At 36.5% G+C, this 18,668-nt stretch overlaps 1 protein-coding gene across 3 annotated transcripts in view; it reads left to right on the top strand.

Annotated features, from left to right (window-relative positions):
- Positions 1 to 18,668, top strand: part of col14a1a (collagen, type XIV, alpha 1a) — a 98,944-nt gene that overhangs the window by 20,477 nt on the left and 59,799 nt on the right. For all 3 annotated transcript variants that reach the window (XM_066691295.1, XM_066691297.1, XM_066691296.1), the window contains 9 exons: positions 12,965 to 13,120; positions 13,539 to 13,658; positions 14,187 to 14,351; positions 14,721 to 14,882; positions 15,502 to 15,659; positions 16,075 to 16,204; positions 16,814 to 16,959; positions 17,526 to 17,655; positions 18,337 to 18,476. In XM_066691295.1, the coding sequence (XP_066547392.1) occupies positions 12,965 to 13,120; positions 13,539 to 13,658; positions 14,187 to 14,351; positions 14,721 to 14,882; positions 15,502 to 15,659; positions 16,075 to 16,204; positions 16,814 to 16,959; positions 17,526 to 17,655; positions 18,337 to 18,476 (1,307 nt within the window). The remainder of the gene's footprint in view (positions 1 to 12,964; positions 13,121 to 13,538; positions 13,659 to 14,186; positions 14,352 to 14,720; positions 14,883 to 15,501; positions 15,660 to 16,074; positions 16,205 to 16,813; positions 16,960 to 17,525; positions 17,656 to 18,336; positions 18,477 to 18,668) is intronic.

Here is an 18,668-nt window from a genome sequence, read left to right as displayed (position 1 = left end):
AATAAATGGTAGAAGTTAAAAATAAAATTGGGTTGGCTTTAAAGAGACTATCGGACCCCCCAATAGTTGAAATGAGCCAAGAAGCTGCTGTAGAGGTGGTTGGGAAGTGATGAATGTTGGGAAGGGCTGCTTGTTACGTGATACTTCTGCTTGGGTGAACAGGAAGTCCAGTGCGAGATCAGAGTTTGTCCTACTCCCGAACTTTCATTTAAAACTCCATTAGTATGCATCATTTGAGTTGGCTGCTGAAAGAACAGACTAGCAAATGAAGGAAACACCTGAGTTATTAAAAATACTCTGCTTGACTTTTTCCCTGTTGGAATTACTGCTAAGTGGACAGGTGGTCCCTAGGGAGAGGATCTGTGCAGTGACCTGTTCATCTGGCTGTCAGTTACTTCATGATCTCTACATCTGGATTTTAGAGCCACAGTAAAGCTTTATTTATCATACTTTACAACTTCAGCTGCTCACATCGGGAGACAAAATTGTGCAAAATAAAAGCTGAATACGTCCCCATATATTGATATGTTTATCTCTGCTGTTTTTTTGGCTTAAATGTTCTTATATTGATCTGTTTATTGAACTGTTTACCTACTGTCCATATCATATATTCAAATCAAAACATTCTTTCAAGGGTGTCTTGGCCATCTCTACAAATTGGCTTCTGCTGAAGCTCAGTGTTTGTGTTCACAACGTGTCCTTTGAAGAGAGAAAATTGACATTTCTGTGAGACAATGCACCCTTACATGAATACTGTTAAACTTGATCTACTCTCCACAAAGCTTAATTTGCTGTGACAATTCCTTAATTTTTTCATCTTCAGGCAGGGGTTTCAAACTCCAGTCCTAGAGGGCTGTGGTTTCTTCTGATTTTTGTTCCAGACCAACTCTTGGCTGCTGATCTGACTTAGTGAAATGTTTAACTGGATTAATTTAGCTCTTCTATCCAGATTCCCAAATGTTCTGTTGGTACCACAGCTTGAGTAATTGACATATTTGAAGTTATCAGCTGTAAAAAGTTGTGAAAATCTTGGGGAAATCTTAACCAAACTTATTTGGCGAAAACGTTCCTGATTTTGCAAGAGCTATATAAGTGTTACACTTTTCTCAGCAAGAAACATATGTGGACAATTAACAGCTGTGAGAATGAATCACACAGTTGCGATGAACAGCCACTATTTCATTCCAATGGAGAGCAGTAGTGAGCCTTTTAGAGAATTTAATCAGTCACAGGTGGTCAGTGTGTGGGAAGCAAAAGGGTATCGCTGTATTTTCAGGATGGTGGCAATAAAGCAATGACATCGGTCTTGTTCACTTATTATTCCTGCCAGTGTCACTGATTCAGTGGCGATTTCAGATGGCTGGTCTTTCTTGAGATAGAGATATAACTATCAACAACTACTAGAGCTTAGGGAACTGCACCTGATTTAATTTGTACTTGTTAGTCTCAGATTCCAGCTTTAGCTTTTCCGAATCCCTGGCTTTTATATGCATCAAAATAATTTAAGCATTTTTTGCAGGGGATGCCAAGTTCATAACAGGCAAATGCAGGCAACTCTTTCCCGAGGTGCTGCTTTTTTTGGTATCTTACACAGTGTGAAAGCTTGATGGATTGCCTCTGGAGATGTCTTGAGATTATTATGTCAGATGATTAAGTGCTCGTTTCATTTAGAACAAATGCTTGGAAAGTCAGTGGTCAATATATTTGTAACTTTTTCAAGATGTGTTATAAATCTGTTGAAATTCAGGGGTTTCTTTAGCTTCTACTTCTGCAATAAACATGATTTTAATATTGCTTAATCTGATGCTGAAGTTTAATACAAGAAGTTGTATAGGCTTGATATATATTTCCTTTGCAATCTTAATAGCAAGTTATTTCAGACGTGTACTAAGTAGGCCTAGTTATTAGTGTTCTTTTTTAATGCCTAAGGCTATGTAATAAATAATGATTTTTTTTTCTTCTTCTTGAAATATATGTTTTAAGGAGTTCTACTTATCTTAGAACCTTAAAAAAGGTAAACCAGCTTATCAGAACTAGAAGTATGTTAGTGGAGCACACATTATTAAATGTTCATGTACTACTAAATGAACTGTAGATGACCTGGCAGAACCTTTTTTTTTTTTTTTTTGGTAACATTTAAAAAATATATAAATTGAAGTACAGAACAGGACCAACAACGCTAACCCTACAGTGAACATTATTATTTTTACTAGAGAAAAAAACGTGATTTATTTATAATGTTGTTAAAGTGAGTTTTAAGAAGAGCGAAGATAGATATAGGAAGGAAACAAGACACCAGAAAGAAAGCAGTGATAAGGAATTGACTGGGTAAAGTAAAACATTCTGATAAAAATACATATTTGAATAGCCTGCTCTGTGGGAAGTGAGTGCTGTAAAAAACTATTTAACAAAACATAAAATGATAAAACCTGCTGTTAACACCAATACTCCTTATGCTTGGGGCACCTCCTCCCTAAGGGAAAAAATATCCTGAACTGAAGTGTTGAACAGAATTATTCTTGGCTAATTAAACATTAAAGCCAATTGTTTTACCTTTGTAGGAGCTGCACTATTTAACTCTCAAATACAAACTCTCTCTGGAAATTGAAGACGGGTATTTTTCTTTTCTTTTATGTCAGAAGTAGGAATTTATATTGTAATGCGGTTGAATTTTGCTCTACATTGCAGAGAAAAAGAGTCTTCTGCTATTTGTCCTGGGCTTCTTAGAGTATGCTCTGAACCAACTAAATGTTTGTGTCAGTTTAAACAATGACAAAAGATTGTCAAATGAATGGCCACATTAACTTGGTTGTTCAGTGTTTCCATGGATACACGAGCAGGTGTGGATTTCAATGTGGTCGACCAGCTTCAAAACACCACGCAGAAACAAGTGGAAAAAGGAGTTTTAGACCAAAAAATTATACTAATAATAGCTGGCTTTTGAAAATAATTCTTTCCATGCTTTCTTGTCCTTCCGGGATGACTGTCAGTCCACCTACAAAGCACAGATGGCTGCGAGGATTGGTGAGACTGTTAAATAAAATGTCAAGTGCCCTGAAAATCAGGGTTGTTTTTTCTTTTCTGCATACTTCAGAAATCGTCTTTGTAGCAGTACAGTGCCGTGATGTGCATAAGTTCAATGTAAAAACAGAACACCTGGGATTAATCTCACTAACAGGTGAATAGGCTGTTCATATCAAATAATTACTTTACCACTGTTGGCCAGGTCATGACGTAGTGTTGTTTTCTCTGCTGTGGTCGTTTTTCTCAGCCCACTTTGATATCTGCTGCTCTCTGGCATGGTGTTGCTGGCCCAGGAAACATGCCATCAACTAGCTGAGTATGCTTGGAATATATACCGACAGAAACCGCAGACAGAGAAATACACATTTTTTTTGCACAATGTCTATTGAGAGAGGCAAATATAAGGCATTTTCAGACAGCATGTGGGAGATAGAAGAAACGCAAATTGTGTCAGTGTGGGCAGACTGTGATATGTAAAACAGTTAATGGGTGCTGTGTGGAATATGTTTTTGAGAAAATAGCAAAAGTGCTTCATAACCCACTGTAACAAAATAATAGAAAAGGAATATATAAGTTAAGCTTATACAATGCTTTAGGCAATATCGCTACATTGTGTGTCCATTGTGTCCAAATCACTAGTGAAACTCTCTGGTGATGAACATTTAGCATACAATAACTATAACTCTAGTTAACTGTATTATTTCCAGCAGTTGAGTTATGCTGTGTCTGCTTTAAAGTCACAAAATGTGATGCCCAATTTACATGAAAGGCAGAAAGTTCTACATGGATGCATTATAATAACCATGATAATAATAATACAAGAAAAAAATGACATAATTTATTTTAAATCTGAAACAAAGTTTTATTGTTTCAGTGGGCACACAATGGCCAAATGTAATCTTTTCATCTTTACTTTTAAACTACATTTATGGTAACTACAACAAACGTAAAACTACTTTACCAGTAAAGAATATGGCATTTAATATGGTGAATTATTTTTTAACTTTATCAGTGTTACTCTTTATGGTTTAAAATAGCAGACTATTAACATGTAAACTATTAAATGTATATTATTACTTATTTATTTATTAACAGATGCACTTAAACAGGTTCAATTTCCAATATTCAATATTCAATATCCAGCTCTGTTTTCTCGGAAGTACTGCTTTTGATTACTGTATTGTACTGTTAGCTAATTTATTGGTGTCTTGTATTGCAGTTTTGGAATAAGTTTGATGGACAGCATGACAAGGGCTTCAGAAAAGTAACTGCAGTAACAACTGGACTTAGTCCAGCATTGGACAGCAAATATGCAGGTTAAGATCAGAGGCACAGAGGCATTGTATAACAACAGATTCAGTTCTCAAGGCAGGGTTGAGCTGGTGAGAATTTAGCTACTGTGTTGCCACTGTGAATTCTTAGGCAAGATAAAAATAAACTGATACAAGTTACATTTTACTCCATTTAATTCACAAATTGGTAAGTTTGGTTATAAATCATACTTGGCTGGAGATTTAAAAAATGAAAATGGAAAAAAAGCCCTGGATCTCAGTAATGGGCAGCAGTTCTCCACTTTGAATGATTAAGTAGAGTAAGTGTACCATCGATGAATTTTAAACTTTGACAGAATCATTTAGAAGCAGAGAAGGAATGTAACACCTGATGGATTTTCCATAAGGGCAGACATATTTTGAAGACAGATTTTGGATAGTCTGTTTAACCCTAGAGTGTCTTTATGTACTCACAATTATAACATTTATTCAATTACACATGGCCCAGAATTGGCAAAGTGATATTATTCCTCCTCACAACGTTGAAATATGTATATGTCCAGGATAATAACTTAGTAGAACTTGGTATGAAGCTTGTTTGTAGGAGGCAGTCAACATTTGTGCAGGGTTAGAAGTTTCCTCTATTAAGCACTTTTCCCCTCTGATTTCTCTTCTGATTTCTGGTACGTTTTCATCTCTTTTCTCCTATTTTTCCTCATATCCTCACTTAAACTTGTATATTATAATTTCTAAACAGTCCCAAGGATTTATTTTGCTGTGTATATTACCAACCCCATTTCCCTCCTCAATACTGATTACAGTGTGCATGGAAGAGCTCTTTATTGCCACCCTGACACTGTGTGTAATAGAAAAGCATTTTTTTTATAACATACATCATTTAATATATGTTATATGTTTTCAATCATTCTCTTCTCTACTCAGAGTTCAGTGGATGCAAAAAACAACAACATCTGGTCACATTTAGTGGAATAATTTTGTTGCCACGGGATTTGAAATATAATTTGAACAACTACAGTGTTTTGTACTCGGTTGTTTTTACTCTCTCTGTAGCTTCTGTTGGTAGCAATAATATTTCTTCCTTGACTGTGGCACCATTAATTCCACTAGCTACGCTTCTATGCAGATCACCTTTTCCTGCATATCTCAGATCTTATATTCCTTTGCCCCCAAGCAATTCCTATGTTCAACACATTCCACAGCATTCCTAGGTAAAGTGAAATCCTACACTTTAAACCCTATAAATCCAGCTATCTTCCCTTCTCATGCTAATTTGATGAATACCCCTTCAGAATGTTTTCATATTGTTCCATGTAGCTGGAATTAAATTAGTACATTCCCTTAGAAACCTATGTATGTACAAGTTGAAGTCTGCAAGGTGCAAACTCCATCTCAGTGTAGTTGGCCACATTAATTGTGGCAAAATTAATAACCTTCTACCACCTACAAAGACTGGTTTTGGCCTTCATTTTCAAACATTTACAACACATCTTTTTGGCTGCTACTACACCCTCAATTACCTATTCTAGCATGGCTAATGATTAAAGTTGTGATCTCTTCTTTCCATTTTGTCATTATCTCCAAGATATCCCGTTTGACCCCTCTTTATGTTCCATTGAGTCTCAACTGGAAGCTGACCCTGGAGGCCTTATATCTGGCCTTTGCTGTACATGTTGACACTGGCCTGGCCCTCTACAGACACACTGAGAGATCACTGTTAGTTGTAAGGGATTGTTCAAATGGCGTTCTTCCACGCAAGACGAGTTCTGATGCCATTCAACATTCAAATAGAAAAACATAAAAATATACTCGTGGGGGCGAACGTAATCTGCAACAGATGTAAACAGGGCTGTTGTAATATTTATGCAACAAACTTATCACATATATATATTATCCCTCACTGGATGACACATCTATACCCTCAATCTAGCAATACAGGCACTACTCAGTTAAACATCAGTTTGCTTCCCCCATTCACTTTCATAATGTCCAAATGCAGAACTATTGGAACAAAGAAGAAACACACTAGCTCAATCAATACATTTAATATAGCCTGGCAGTCTTGCCCGAATCAGCTCAGCTTGCTTGTACTCCTTTCCCACCCCTACCTTCTGTCCAATTATTGCCTTTCCAAAATAATTTTGGATCTTTATTATGTTGCGTGTGACCCTTTAACTTTTTCTTATGCTTTCTCCCTTTTAAATCTCTCCTGGGTTCCTTCTCTCCTGAATCTGTTTTTAATCATTTACTTTATTCACTGTTCAACTGTGTACAATACGAACCAAAATCAAAGCTTTAAAAATAATGAAATATCAAGTGCAGGCTGTACCATACTTCCCTTATAGTCCGTGGGTTAAAATTTGAGGAAGTCTTATGAAGAAGAAAGTTTTACTTCAGTGAAATGTATTAAATATGCATGCTTCACTGATAGTTATTTTGCTCTCTGGAAATGTTGACTTCTTTCACCTCCACCACTAGTTGTATCATCGTCATTAGTAACTCATACTCATTAAAAATATCAGACTGCTGCTCTGTAAGCAAAATAACTGCATAAAGATTCCATATCATTCTCCTTCACGTTAATGCACCCAGACTACCAAGAAAGAGCAGGATTTATTTGTTTACAGATGAGTTTAATGGATAACTGTTTCTGCTGTTGTCCTTCTTTTGTCATGAAACTGAATCAGCAGCCATTGCTTTTTTAAATGCTTGTGTTGCACTTTAGTACAGAAACATTTCATTACTAAGCTGGATCTTTGAAAATGTATACTGTGAACATGTAGCGAATTTCTTACGAATTTCCTACCACACCTTCAATCCTTTTTCTTCATTTTGTAATGGCCTCTGGAGAGCAAGTTTTTCCTGTTGAATTTATAGGTACTTCAGTTAGTATATACATCTATACTGAGTGGGGAAAAAAACTCTGAAAAAGTACTTTATTAATGGCGTCCTACAAATGCACATCGCAAAGATTAGATTGATGAGGCAATTCCTGGATTTGAGAAATGAATCGGACACATGACTAGGTCCATGTGCTAGCATAAAGTCTGATTACTCAAATGTTATTAAATAGAGTAATGCTACTACTGTATAATAAAATGTGCAGTGGTGTAGGTGGTACCAGTGGGCCACTCAATTAGAAAGCTTCTGAAATGTATTTTGTGTTTCAGTGGTAATGTCCCAAAGGCTTTGAATAGGACTGTGCTGGTTTGGTATTTAGTTTTTCAAACTTTATAATAAGTTATTAATCTTGCAGTTTTAACAACGGCAGCCATTCTGCACATGGTGTATTGATTGACTGGTAGGATTCAAAATCCTGCTCCCAGAAGCCAGATGTAATTTAAATGATCACACCTTGTTAGTGATCACAGTGCCAGTGGAGAATTGGAATAAGAGGAGTTCTATGAAGAAGAGCATAATACAAAAACGGTTCCAAGAATGGATTTTTTTTCCTCTCTCGCTCTTTTCTGAAGAACGCCTGACTGCATTCTTTTGGATTAAGGAGCAATTTAATCTGGGGGAAAAAAAAAATGTTATAATGACCTATTTTCTCAAAACAGCATGGATGCTAAGTGGTATTTTTGGTTTCCACTTCAATATCCCAGAGGGACGTCGGTGGCGATATTGGGAGGCTTGTCACAAAGTAAGCCCGAAATGTGTGCCGTCTGGGGCCCTCTCATTATTCACAATATTAATATTCCAGCATTAGCATAATCACTGGATTGTTCTGGCGCAAAGAAAGCCTACGCGTTTGTCACATACTCTCAAATTCCATTTAACTGGAATTGTAAAAATATTTGGTCATGCTCTAAATTTGCATATTGGTTTTGCAGCACTATTAACCCTCATGACCTGCAGGTTTTTTTGTTTTGTTTTTTACTTTTAAATTTGCCACTAACTACTGGTCTTTCTTACTGTTGCTTCTAATTTAATAGTTTTTGTTTCTTTAGAAAGGTGTTTTGTTATAATTCAAGGATTCGATTACTTATAGAGTAAGATAAATAAGATAACAAATGCAAATGTTTCCGCAGAGGTTAGAGTCCTAAAACATAATTAACCTCTTCACCTGTTCAGAGAAATATTAGCGGGAGCTCGATATTTTTCATTTCAATTCAAACCTCATAAAACTGCACTATAAGAATATAATTACCTTGTATGTATTGGGATAAAGTACAAAAGGCCTGCTTCCAGATCATTCCTCACACTGGCATTAAAACGATTGTATGCACTGTGCCAGTTCTGTTGAATACATTGACCAATATCATTATGAAATGAAAGAAGAGACATTTTTCAAACAGTGTGGAGAAAAGTAAAGTGTCAGTCACTTTCCTACCGTTCATTACAGTTGTTTAAAAGTTCTCGTTTCAGACTAAAACTGGTTTAAAGGCAACTTAATGTAGGAAAATTGGTAAAACAGGGTTACTAGTCTGTTGAGCAACTGCACTGTCTCAATGAAAACAAAAACGAGTGCATACCATTTACTGTCCTCCTGCACAAAGCTCACTAAAAGTATGGATTACATTGCATGGTCAGTCAACGACTTTGATCAGAAAACCACAGTTTATTCGAAGAGCAGTGAGCTGTGTTATTGGAAAATCTGAACTGTTTTCTCAAAGACTAATTTTCAGTGCCTCTTTGCTTCTTAATGCCCAGGAGTGCAGAGGGCAACTTGGGGCAGCTAGAATTGTTTCTGATTTGTCTCTTTCACTCCAGTACAATGCAAATTTAGATAGTGGTGTAATTTTTTGTGCTTTACAGATTTGCATTGTCCAGATTGTTGTGAGATGGAACTTTGCAGATCATGACTTTGTGAATGAACTCTTGGCTGAGGCTGTACTATGTAACCAAGTTTGAATGGGAATTCACCATAGAACAACCCTAAACTGTGGCTTAACTGGGGGTTTCACACTAATCTCTGTGTTCCTGAATTAATGCTTTTTTTCTCATTGAGGTCTGCTGTCCATCCAGTTCCGTTTGTGTTGACCAACTCTGCTATTAGGAGCTGGAAAGCTCTAAGCTGTTCTTTCATTATTAGCTCAAATAGTGAGGAGCAATTCAATTGACTGCAAAGCAAGAAGCCAAGGGTAAACTCCTAGTGGCTTTAGTCTAGTGCTCCAAGAATGAGATCTTGAGAGTTTTGAATTCTGAGGAGCATTCACGTGCTTTCTTTGAAGCATTTTTTCCACCCTTTCTCTTCAGCAATTTCCTTTCAAATGTGGCTTGAATACACAGATTCCACATCTACAGAGGCTAAGAGGAAGTCAGAGAAGTATTTGTTTTAAAACTTAACATTCTGTGTAGGCCCTACTTGTGTGGGTAAATCACCATTCAATTTACACGACACAAAGAACAGAACATTTTCAAATGAACTACTATGCTGTTAATTTGACTTCATCTTAGCAAAAGTATTCAAGTATACAATTCTATCAACTTGAGTTTATTATACCCTTCTCACAATGTTCTGTCCAGTACACAATTAGAAGGGTTTTGTATATGTTTGAATTCATGACTGATACTGATGTCTTAATGGTATGTGTCTCATCCTTACAATTTAAAATACTAAATGGCATTGTGTTCATTGTGTTTAGATTGGATGTTTTTATATTTATAGCCTGAGTGAGATTAGTATTGATTTTAAATGGAAGTGTTGCTCAGTCTAATGACATTAAGCTAGAACTGAATAACATTCAAAAATATGATATCTGCAATGGAGGTTCCCAATGAATTTCAGCTGATGGTGAAAACTTTGGTACAAAAGCTCTTATTAAATTATTGTTATTATTATTCATAATACTACCACTTCTAATAATAATCATGATAATAATTATGATTATTATTATTAAACTTACAATACAAAATAATCTTAAACAATGTGTTTAAACACAATTATTTTATATATTATAGCTGTATTATAAGACGTCTGTTTTCACTAAGGCTGTTGGATATTTGAAACAAATTATTATAATAGTTTTTTTAATGAATTGAGGCTAAAATACCTACTGGCTGTTATTAGATATTCACGAGCCAATAAAGACACTTTTGTCTGATGACTAGGGCTACCACTATTTTAACATTTTACAGCCAGAGGCACATACTGAATGATAAATACGAGTAATTTAGCAGATATATGGCATTTAGACACTGTGTGCTGGCTGAGAACAGAAAGTACCAAAGTGCTACTAATGGACAGCTTTTAACTTTTTTTATTTTTGAATTTTCTTAAAAGTACAGTACTCATAATCAAATCAATCTCATACTTTGTAAATGGAAATTGGTCCACTAACCCCCAGTACTGCCTTTCCTAAAGAAAATGTAATATTGGTTGATATTTTTTAAACAAAAGTAATGCTTTTTTTACCTGAAAAACTGTACTATAACAAAAATCTTTTCATATTTATGTGAATTGAACTTCAAAATACCAGTAATTGAGAATGTTTGTAACGGGCAAGTTTGCAGATTAAACACTTTGTGCCAAGCTTTGCTAGGTTTCCATGGTGCATGACTTATACACGGAATGGTAGAATTATATTGTCAACTTCTTGTCTTTTTACACTCATCTGCTTCTCATATATATTTTGTTTCTTCCAGCGAGGTAGTAGAAGAAAACTCCCGGAAGATTTATTGTTGACAACACATTGACAACACCATTTTATAATTCATATCACCTGTGGCTATATGTTGAATGGGAATAACTTGGTGAGAGTCTGCTACATTCTGGCCAAGATAGAGACCCTCAGCTGCAGTAAATCAACAACGAAGGGATTACTAAAGAATGAAAGCCAAGCAAGACCTGGATCTTAATTTGAAAATATGTTGATTTGTTTGTGTTGGATAACATGTAAAAAATGTACAGACATGTAGTGATGTTATTAAATGTTCGCAAATATGTTAATTCAGCATACCTTGTTAAGTTTTTGAGTGTCACATATATAATTGCTTACCTTTAATGCAGTTTTGTTTGACTTGTTACTTACACATTTAATTTTATATGTGTGTGTGTTTAAATTATGGTTCTCTTGTCTTTATTTTTTTCCCCACAAGTGAAAGTAACATTGTTATTTAAAATTAATGTGAAGAGCTGTCATTATAAAGAAAAAAACATTGGTGGTTGCGTTTTAATTAAATTAATCTATACATCTATAAATCACTTTCAAACTGATTTTAGAGAAATGTCCTTCTTAACTTGTACAGGTCCAGGGTTATGGCGCAGGTGATACCGAGATTATTTAGCCCCTTTAAAAGTGCTTGTTTCTGTCCTTTGAAATTTAATGGTCCATTCTGCCATGAAATTAGTTTGCCTCACTAGTCTTTCCTGCAGTGCAGGATTGATTTACTTCTCTTGTGCCACCACTGCAGTAAAAAAAAAACTGCAGTTTTATAGGTTAAAATACAGAAGTCAGAAAGTCAGAAGGGCCACAAAAAGCATAACATCAGTTGAGCTCTACTTAAGTGCTAACAAAGTGCTTTTGTTTATATCTCATAAGGACTTGATACGATTGCCAAATTGCCGTTGTGGTGTAAAATACAACAAATGACTTCACTGAGTATACATGGCAAAATAGGCTTTTCTGCATTGACATTGTGGAAACTGTTGCAGCTCCTAGTTTCCACAGAAGATTTAGTGCTCTTTCTAAAAACCTGGATCTTTTCCCTGAAGCCTTAGCTAGACTCTTTGTGCTCGACTGCACATTAATCTAAACTGCAGTTCCTACTCTTGCTGCTGGCTCGCAAACATGTCGTCTTCCGATGTGAAGTTAAGAGAACCCAGTCTCCAGGATCTGGAATTTAGTTATTTAACCTGTAGAGAAATCTTACGCCTCTTTCTGTGAGGGTCCAGAACACAAAGAAACCTTAATAAAGTACCTGACATTGATTTGCATTTCATGGATGACTTTGCAGAATGCTGAGACTTAAAAAAACAGTAATACCCACTAAGCTTATTCCTTCATCATCTAACTGGAGTCCGGAGAAAGTGGCAGATATGGAAGTTAAATTCTTGAAAATACTGTTAGAGATGTATTCTTCACTACCAAGATTATTTGCTTTATCTTTGGAGATCATATTGAATTCTTAGGAATCCCAGATCGATTTTTGCACTATTAATTTATACAATATGAATATTATCATATCTTTTGTTGGAATATATATATATATATATATATATATATATATATCTTTTTTGGCGTCTCTTTTTACTCAAAAAATATATTTATTAAAAACCTAAAATTACAATTATATTGTTGTTACTGTGAGAAGCAAATAGTACTTTTTTTACACAAAATGCCTTGGATCCAATCTGCATCTCAACGTTTAAAAATATATACATTTTGTTAAATGGTAGTGGTAGTTATTTTTCTGCTTTGGATATGAATTTGTATGTATTTCAAATAGCTGATATCTGGCCTCTCAAAATATGGTACTTTGTTTAATTCACAAAATACTGAGTGGGAAAAAAGACTGTAAAACTTATTCTCTGTGTCAATAATAGATGTAGAAATAGCCATTGCCATGAGTAAAAAATAAGATCCTTTGAATGTTATTTTTCCACAATTTTAAAGATTAGCCAAACCAGCTGGCAAACTTCATCACTGGGGTAAAGATAGAATCCTTGGCTGAGGTATTGAAAGTTTGTTGTGTCTAATTATTTGCAGCGGACCAGTTTGTCTGCAAGACTCCAGCTATCGCAGATATTGTGATACTGGTGGATGGCTCCTGGAGTATTGGCAGGATCAACTTTCGGCTTGTTCGAATGTTCTTGGAAAACCTGGTTAGTGCGTTCTCTGTGGGCTCCGATAAAACCCGAATCGGTGAGTAATCCTGGAGTGATCCTCAAATCAATATTTAATACACCTGCTGTAAATTTGAAATGTAGCCTTAATCCAACCTGGATGCAAGAGCCATAGAACAACTCAGCACCATGCATCAGAGATGAAAAGGTTTCAGGTTCCTTAAGATTCTAAACTAGTAAAGAGAAGGAACAGGATTTGAAAATGAACTTTCTATTAAATTTTTAAATTAATGTATTGTATTCTTATCAATTATATCACTTCAGTGTTTCTCAGTCCCATGCATTTGACAAGATTAAAGATGTTTTCATGTGCAACTTTTTAAAGCATACCTTGGCAGCCCACAGCAACAAGCAACGTAAGGTATTTTAATGCTGTAATTCAACAGGGATATGGGAGTGTAGTTCTAAAATGTTCATCCCTTAATCTTTCTACTAAGGTCTTGCTCAGTATAGTGGGGATCCCAGAATTGAATGGCACCTCAATGCCTTTAACACAAAGGAATCTGTGATTGACGCAGTGAAAAATCTGCCATACAAAGGAGGCAACACCCTTACAGGTAACAATGCAATCAAGCCAGAACTACCTTTTTAAGTGGTTCTGTTTTAAGATGTGAACAAATGTATTCATTTAGTTGTTGACATGTCTGTCTTTTCATAAAACATTTTTAGACTTGTTCCAAATTAAGTTATTGTTGAGTCTGAAGCTGTCTGTTTTTAGAGCTGGACTGAGGATGTAAATCAAATCCCAGTACATCAGAAAGAAAACAATCTGTGAAAAAAGTCCCTTAGTTTACGCTGTTAATGAGTCTTCAGTTTCACTGCCAGTTTGGAGAATCTAACAACATTTATACATAATATGACGCAAAAATAATGATGCACAATTAAACATTGCTAAGGAGAAATATCTTCTAAATGTATACAGCTACAGTCCCTGTGTATTACTTGTGTGTTAAATACATAGCTATTTTGTAGATGTTTTAAATTATAACGTCTTTTTCATTATTGGAAACACTTGGAATCTGTCTCATGGCTGTCGGTTACTCTCCTCTGCCCAAACTGACTTGCAGAATTGTGTTCCCTTTCAGGTCTTGCTTTGACTTATATTTTGGAGAACAGCTTTAAGTCTGAATCTGGGGCCAGGCCTGGTGTGCCCAAAATTGGTATCCTGATCACAGATGGAAAGTCCCAGGATGATGTCATTCCTCCAGCCAGAAGTCTTCAGGATGCTGGCATCGAACTGTTTGCTATTGGTACGAAACCAGCCTTTCCTGAATTTTATCTGAGTTTGTTTTTCCTCAGTTTAAAAGCTTTAAAAGCAACACATAAATACTGGGTGTGATCTCCTTTTTAGCCGTGTCATCTCGAAATTGTTCCTTTTGTTACATTATCTGTCATTATCTGTTTCTGCAGGTAGACATACCTTTTTCTTCTATTTGATCACACTTCAAAGTAAAGTTGTTTAGATATTTTTATAGCAAGACATACCACCAGAACCACTATGTATTCAATAGCCATTCTTAAAAATGTTCTTTGTACACTTTACTAAGCACAGATTTGTATTGCATTCTATAGCAGGGTATTATATTGACTGTATGGTTTGTGATGTGCTCCTCTTGAAGGTGTGAAGAACGCTGATGAGAATGAGCTGAGATCCATTGCCTCGGACCCTGACGAGTCCCACGTCTACAATGTCGCTGACTTCAACATCATGAGCACCATTGTGGAAAGCCTTACTAAAACCGTTTGCGATCGCGTGGAAGAACAAGACAAGGAGATAAAAGGTATAAGGCGGGGACCATTTAGATATATTTTATATAAATTATTCCCTTTTATAGGGATTAACAAGTCATTATACAGAATAGTTCGACAAAACAGAAAAAACACAAACACCTGGTTGCTTGAAAAACACTTGTACACCTGTGCATATATGGAGGAACTTACTTTGGAGTTTTTTTGTTTTTTTTAAACAAGACCATTTCAATTTTCCTGGTATTAGCACCTTAGCGTCCCCACTGAATAATAGAAAAAATCAGTAATACTCCTTCAAGGCGATGATGCCTTTTAGGAAATTAATGACTCAACTCTGACTCCTGTAACATGTAGTATGATGAATACAATATGAACAGACATCAAGCTATGTAATTATTTTCCTCTGTACTGTAACTTTCTATTCCTATTAGAATTACAGTGTAATTGTAGTGCAGTATAGTCCCAAACATTGGAACATTGGGTAAGATTTTAAATGAAAATGACAATGGTTTTGCTTTTTGCTAGAGTCTAAAGCATATTATAACTAACTTCCACTGAGACTAGTTTTTAATGTTCAGGTATGCGCTTCTAAGAGATCAAAGAGGGACACTTGGGCAGACAGTGTAAAATGGTCTATAATTGTTATTTCAGGCGTGTCTGGCGGACAGACGTCTTTAGGAGCCCCTCAAAACCTGGAGACTTCAGAAGTAACGGCCAGAAGTTTCAGAGTGACCTGGACCCACGCCCCTGGTAAAGTGGAGAAATACCGTGTGGTCTACTACCCCACCAGAGGAGGCCAGCCAGATGAGGTAAAGTCAAATGGTCTTAAAGTGACCCCTCTCACACAGATGAACAATTTCAAAAATGCAGATTCTGGGCTCTTGAATGCGTCTCTGGATAACCACTAATTGGAGACCTTTATGAGATGGGATAGTAATAGAGGAATCATGACTAGGTCTTAGATTCAAATCACTGCAGATATTCAATTAGAAACAAATGGGGCATGAGACGCCACACTGTTGTTATTTGTGAGCAAGAACACTAACATGGTGTGGGTTGAATCTGATTTTGAGATCTTTCTTTCCAGCTCTATTGTATTGTCCATAGTCTTATATCAGGTTCTTTTTGGAGTATAGACCTTGACTAGTGCACACACATTTATGTCCTCCATATTGATTTCAAGTGTAAGTTGTCCAGTTAAGGTGCATTGCCTTTGTGTTTCAGGCTGTGGTTGATGGCAGTGAGAACTCAGTGGTGCTGCAGTACTTGAACTCCCTGACTGAGTATCAGATTGCAGTTTTTGCCGTGTACACCAGCTCTGCCAGTGAGGGGCTTAGAGGCAGTGAAACAACACGTGAGTCTCACAGAGAGTGATCGCACTGGGCAATGGGCATCTCTTTATTCTCTTTGTATTAAGTGGCAGATGTATTTAACTAAAAAACTGCATTTTATATCACTTCCATGTTCCATGAAAAAGAAAATCTGCCCAACTACAACTAGCGTTTATAGTTTTATGTCTCACCTCATACATATCACTCTCCATCTTTCTCCATTTCTGAATTCCTGCTACAATATGATATGCAACAATATATATAGAGAGATTTAAAACAGGCTTAAAAGACCTGGCATTAGAATAATGTACTGCTGCTGGAAGGACTGAAGCGCACTAAAATTATGAACCTCATTCATGAGATTACAAGTGCCATTGTTCACTTTGTGCTGGGCTATCTATTAACCAAGAAGCTCAGTCACGCAACGTCTGCTTTTTTTTTAAATGTCAGAATCGAATTATTAACTACTTCATCATTTTACTGAGGAGACTGGGAGTTTCAGGTGACCATATTTAAAAAGAACAAAAACACGTAGCCCGCTTTATGACATGTATTCAGAGGGTCACGTCTGAAGAGCAGGAAGTTGTTTTCTTGGGGCGTTAGTGAGGCAATGAGATCTGGTCCTTTTTCAGTGGCCCTGCCCATGGTGAACGACCTGCAGCTGTATGATGTTACTCACAGCACCATGAGGGCCAGGTGGAAAGGTGTGGAGGGGGCCTCTGGTTACATGATCCTGTACGCCCCGCTGACAGAGGCGGACGCAGCGGATGAGAAAGAGGTAAGCTGGCTTCAGGTCTGCCTTTTTGTAGTCGAACTGCCGAGTGTAATCCCTCTGCAGACCGGAGGGAGACACCGGATCTCCCTTTGTCCCACTGCTGTGAAGAGTTAATTGAGAGCCCTGAAGACTCTGAGCCCTGATTGTCTTATCCAGGCTTAAGTTAAGCTAGTTGACTCAGTTCAGAGAGCCACCAGGGTTTAAAGTCCTCCTGAGATCCACCCAATTTCCGTGTTAGTGTTAAGATCCTGTCACGTTTGATTGCTTTATCGCGTTTTGGAGCTCAGTTTTTAAAGATTAAGAAACGTGTAAGTGGTGACTGCTTTGGAGAGGGACTGGAAACTGGCTCTTCAAAGCTGATATCACGTATAATCACCCTTTTAAAAAAATAAATCTTGTTATTCTCATTTAAAAACATTTTCTTGAGGAATATCATGTTGAATGCATCCATATTAGTCACACAACAATGAACTAACCTCAAGCGATATTGTATCTCATTCTGTGTTTTATCAATGGCACTGTGCAGCATGATACTGTGAGATGTGAGAAGTATGTATGTGTCTGAACAGGTGAAAGTCGTGGAGTCGGTGAATGATATAGAGCTGGAGGGTCTCTCCCCGGAAACAGAGTACACTGTGACAGTATATGCAATGTATGGCGAAGAAGCCAGTGATCCGATGACAAGTCAAGAAACGACATGTAAGTGTTTTTTTCTTTGAAATGTATACCATATTTTTCAAGCTACTGAAGCAAGGTGTTGTTAGAAATATAGAAAACTATTTAGATTATAGATTAAACATTGATTCAAATTACTCATATGTATATATATGTAAGGTTCAAGCTTGCAACCCTATTAAGACATGCACAATTGTATAAAATTAATAATAATAATGGAAATTATGATAAAATAATTGTGTATTTTTTTTATTTTCCCTGGAATTCTTTTTTATTGAAGGAATTTCCTTTATAGTAGTCAAGAGAGGGTGGAGGGGAGGTAATTGAATTTTTCCAGCAATCGACCTAGCCAAAATTATTCAGAAATGTCTCTGACAGTTATATTGCATGGCTCCTTCAGCAAAAAATGACTCTACTGCTCTTTCCAACTCCAATTTCCCAGCTCCTGCTTCTCACATGTCACACTGAGAAACTTGCTTCTCCCCACTCACTTACATTTAAATGTAGTTTAATGAACTGGTGACTCACTTTCTCATAAGATCAGAAACTGCAGTGCAATTCAGTCAATTTAAAATGAACTACTCATTTATTTGTGGAAAGCTAAACCCTGCAATATTTCATGTGACTTTGTTTTTTACAGCTCCTAATTACAGTATATATTCTAGCATTTCATTACAGAGTGTCTTTATTTTAATCCACCAACAGTGCCACTGAGCCCCCCCAGAAACCTGGAATTCTCTGAAGTGGGGCACAGTTCTGCCAGAATGACATGGGATGCAGCCTCCAAGAAAGTTCGAGGTTATCGAATCATGTATGTGAAGACGAATGGAGTGCAGACCAATGAGGTAAAACATGAAAGCAAGGTTTGGCAGACAAATTAAAAAACTAACAGTTTTAAACTGAGGTTCGGGAGGAGGACAACCCCAATCTTGCACTGACTTCTGCCTTTCCAAGCATAAGTTATCCCAGCATTCATTGCTTTACAACCCAAACATAAAAAAAAAAAATTAAGCAACACAGTGATAGAGAACTTTTTC

This window comes from Amia ocellicauda, chromosome 18 (assembly GCF_036373705.1).
Source record: "Amia ocellicauda isolate fAmiCal2 chromosome 18, fAmiCal2.hap1, whole genome shotgun sequence".
Lineage (NCBI taxonomy): Eukaryota > Metazoa > Chordata > Actinopteri > Amiiformes > Amiidae > Amia > Amia ocellicauda.
This window is presented reverse-complemented; position numbering and strand designations above follow the sequence as displayed.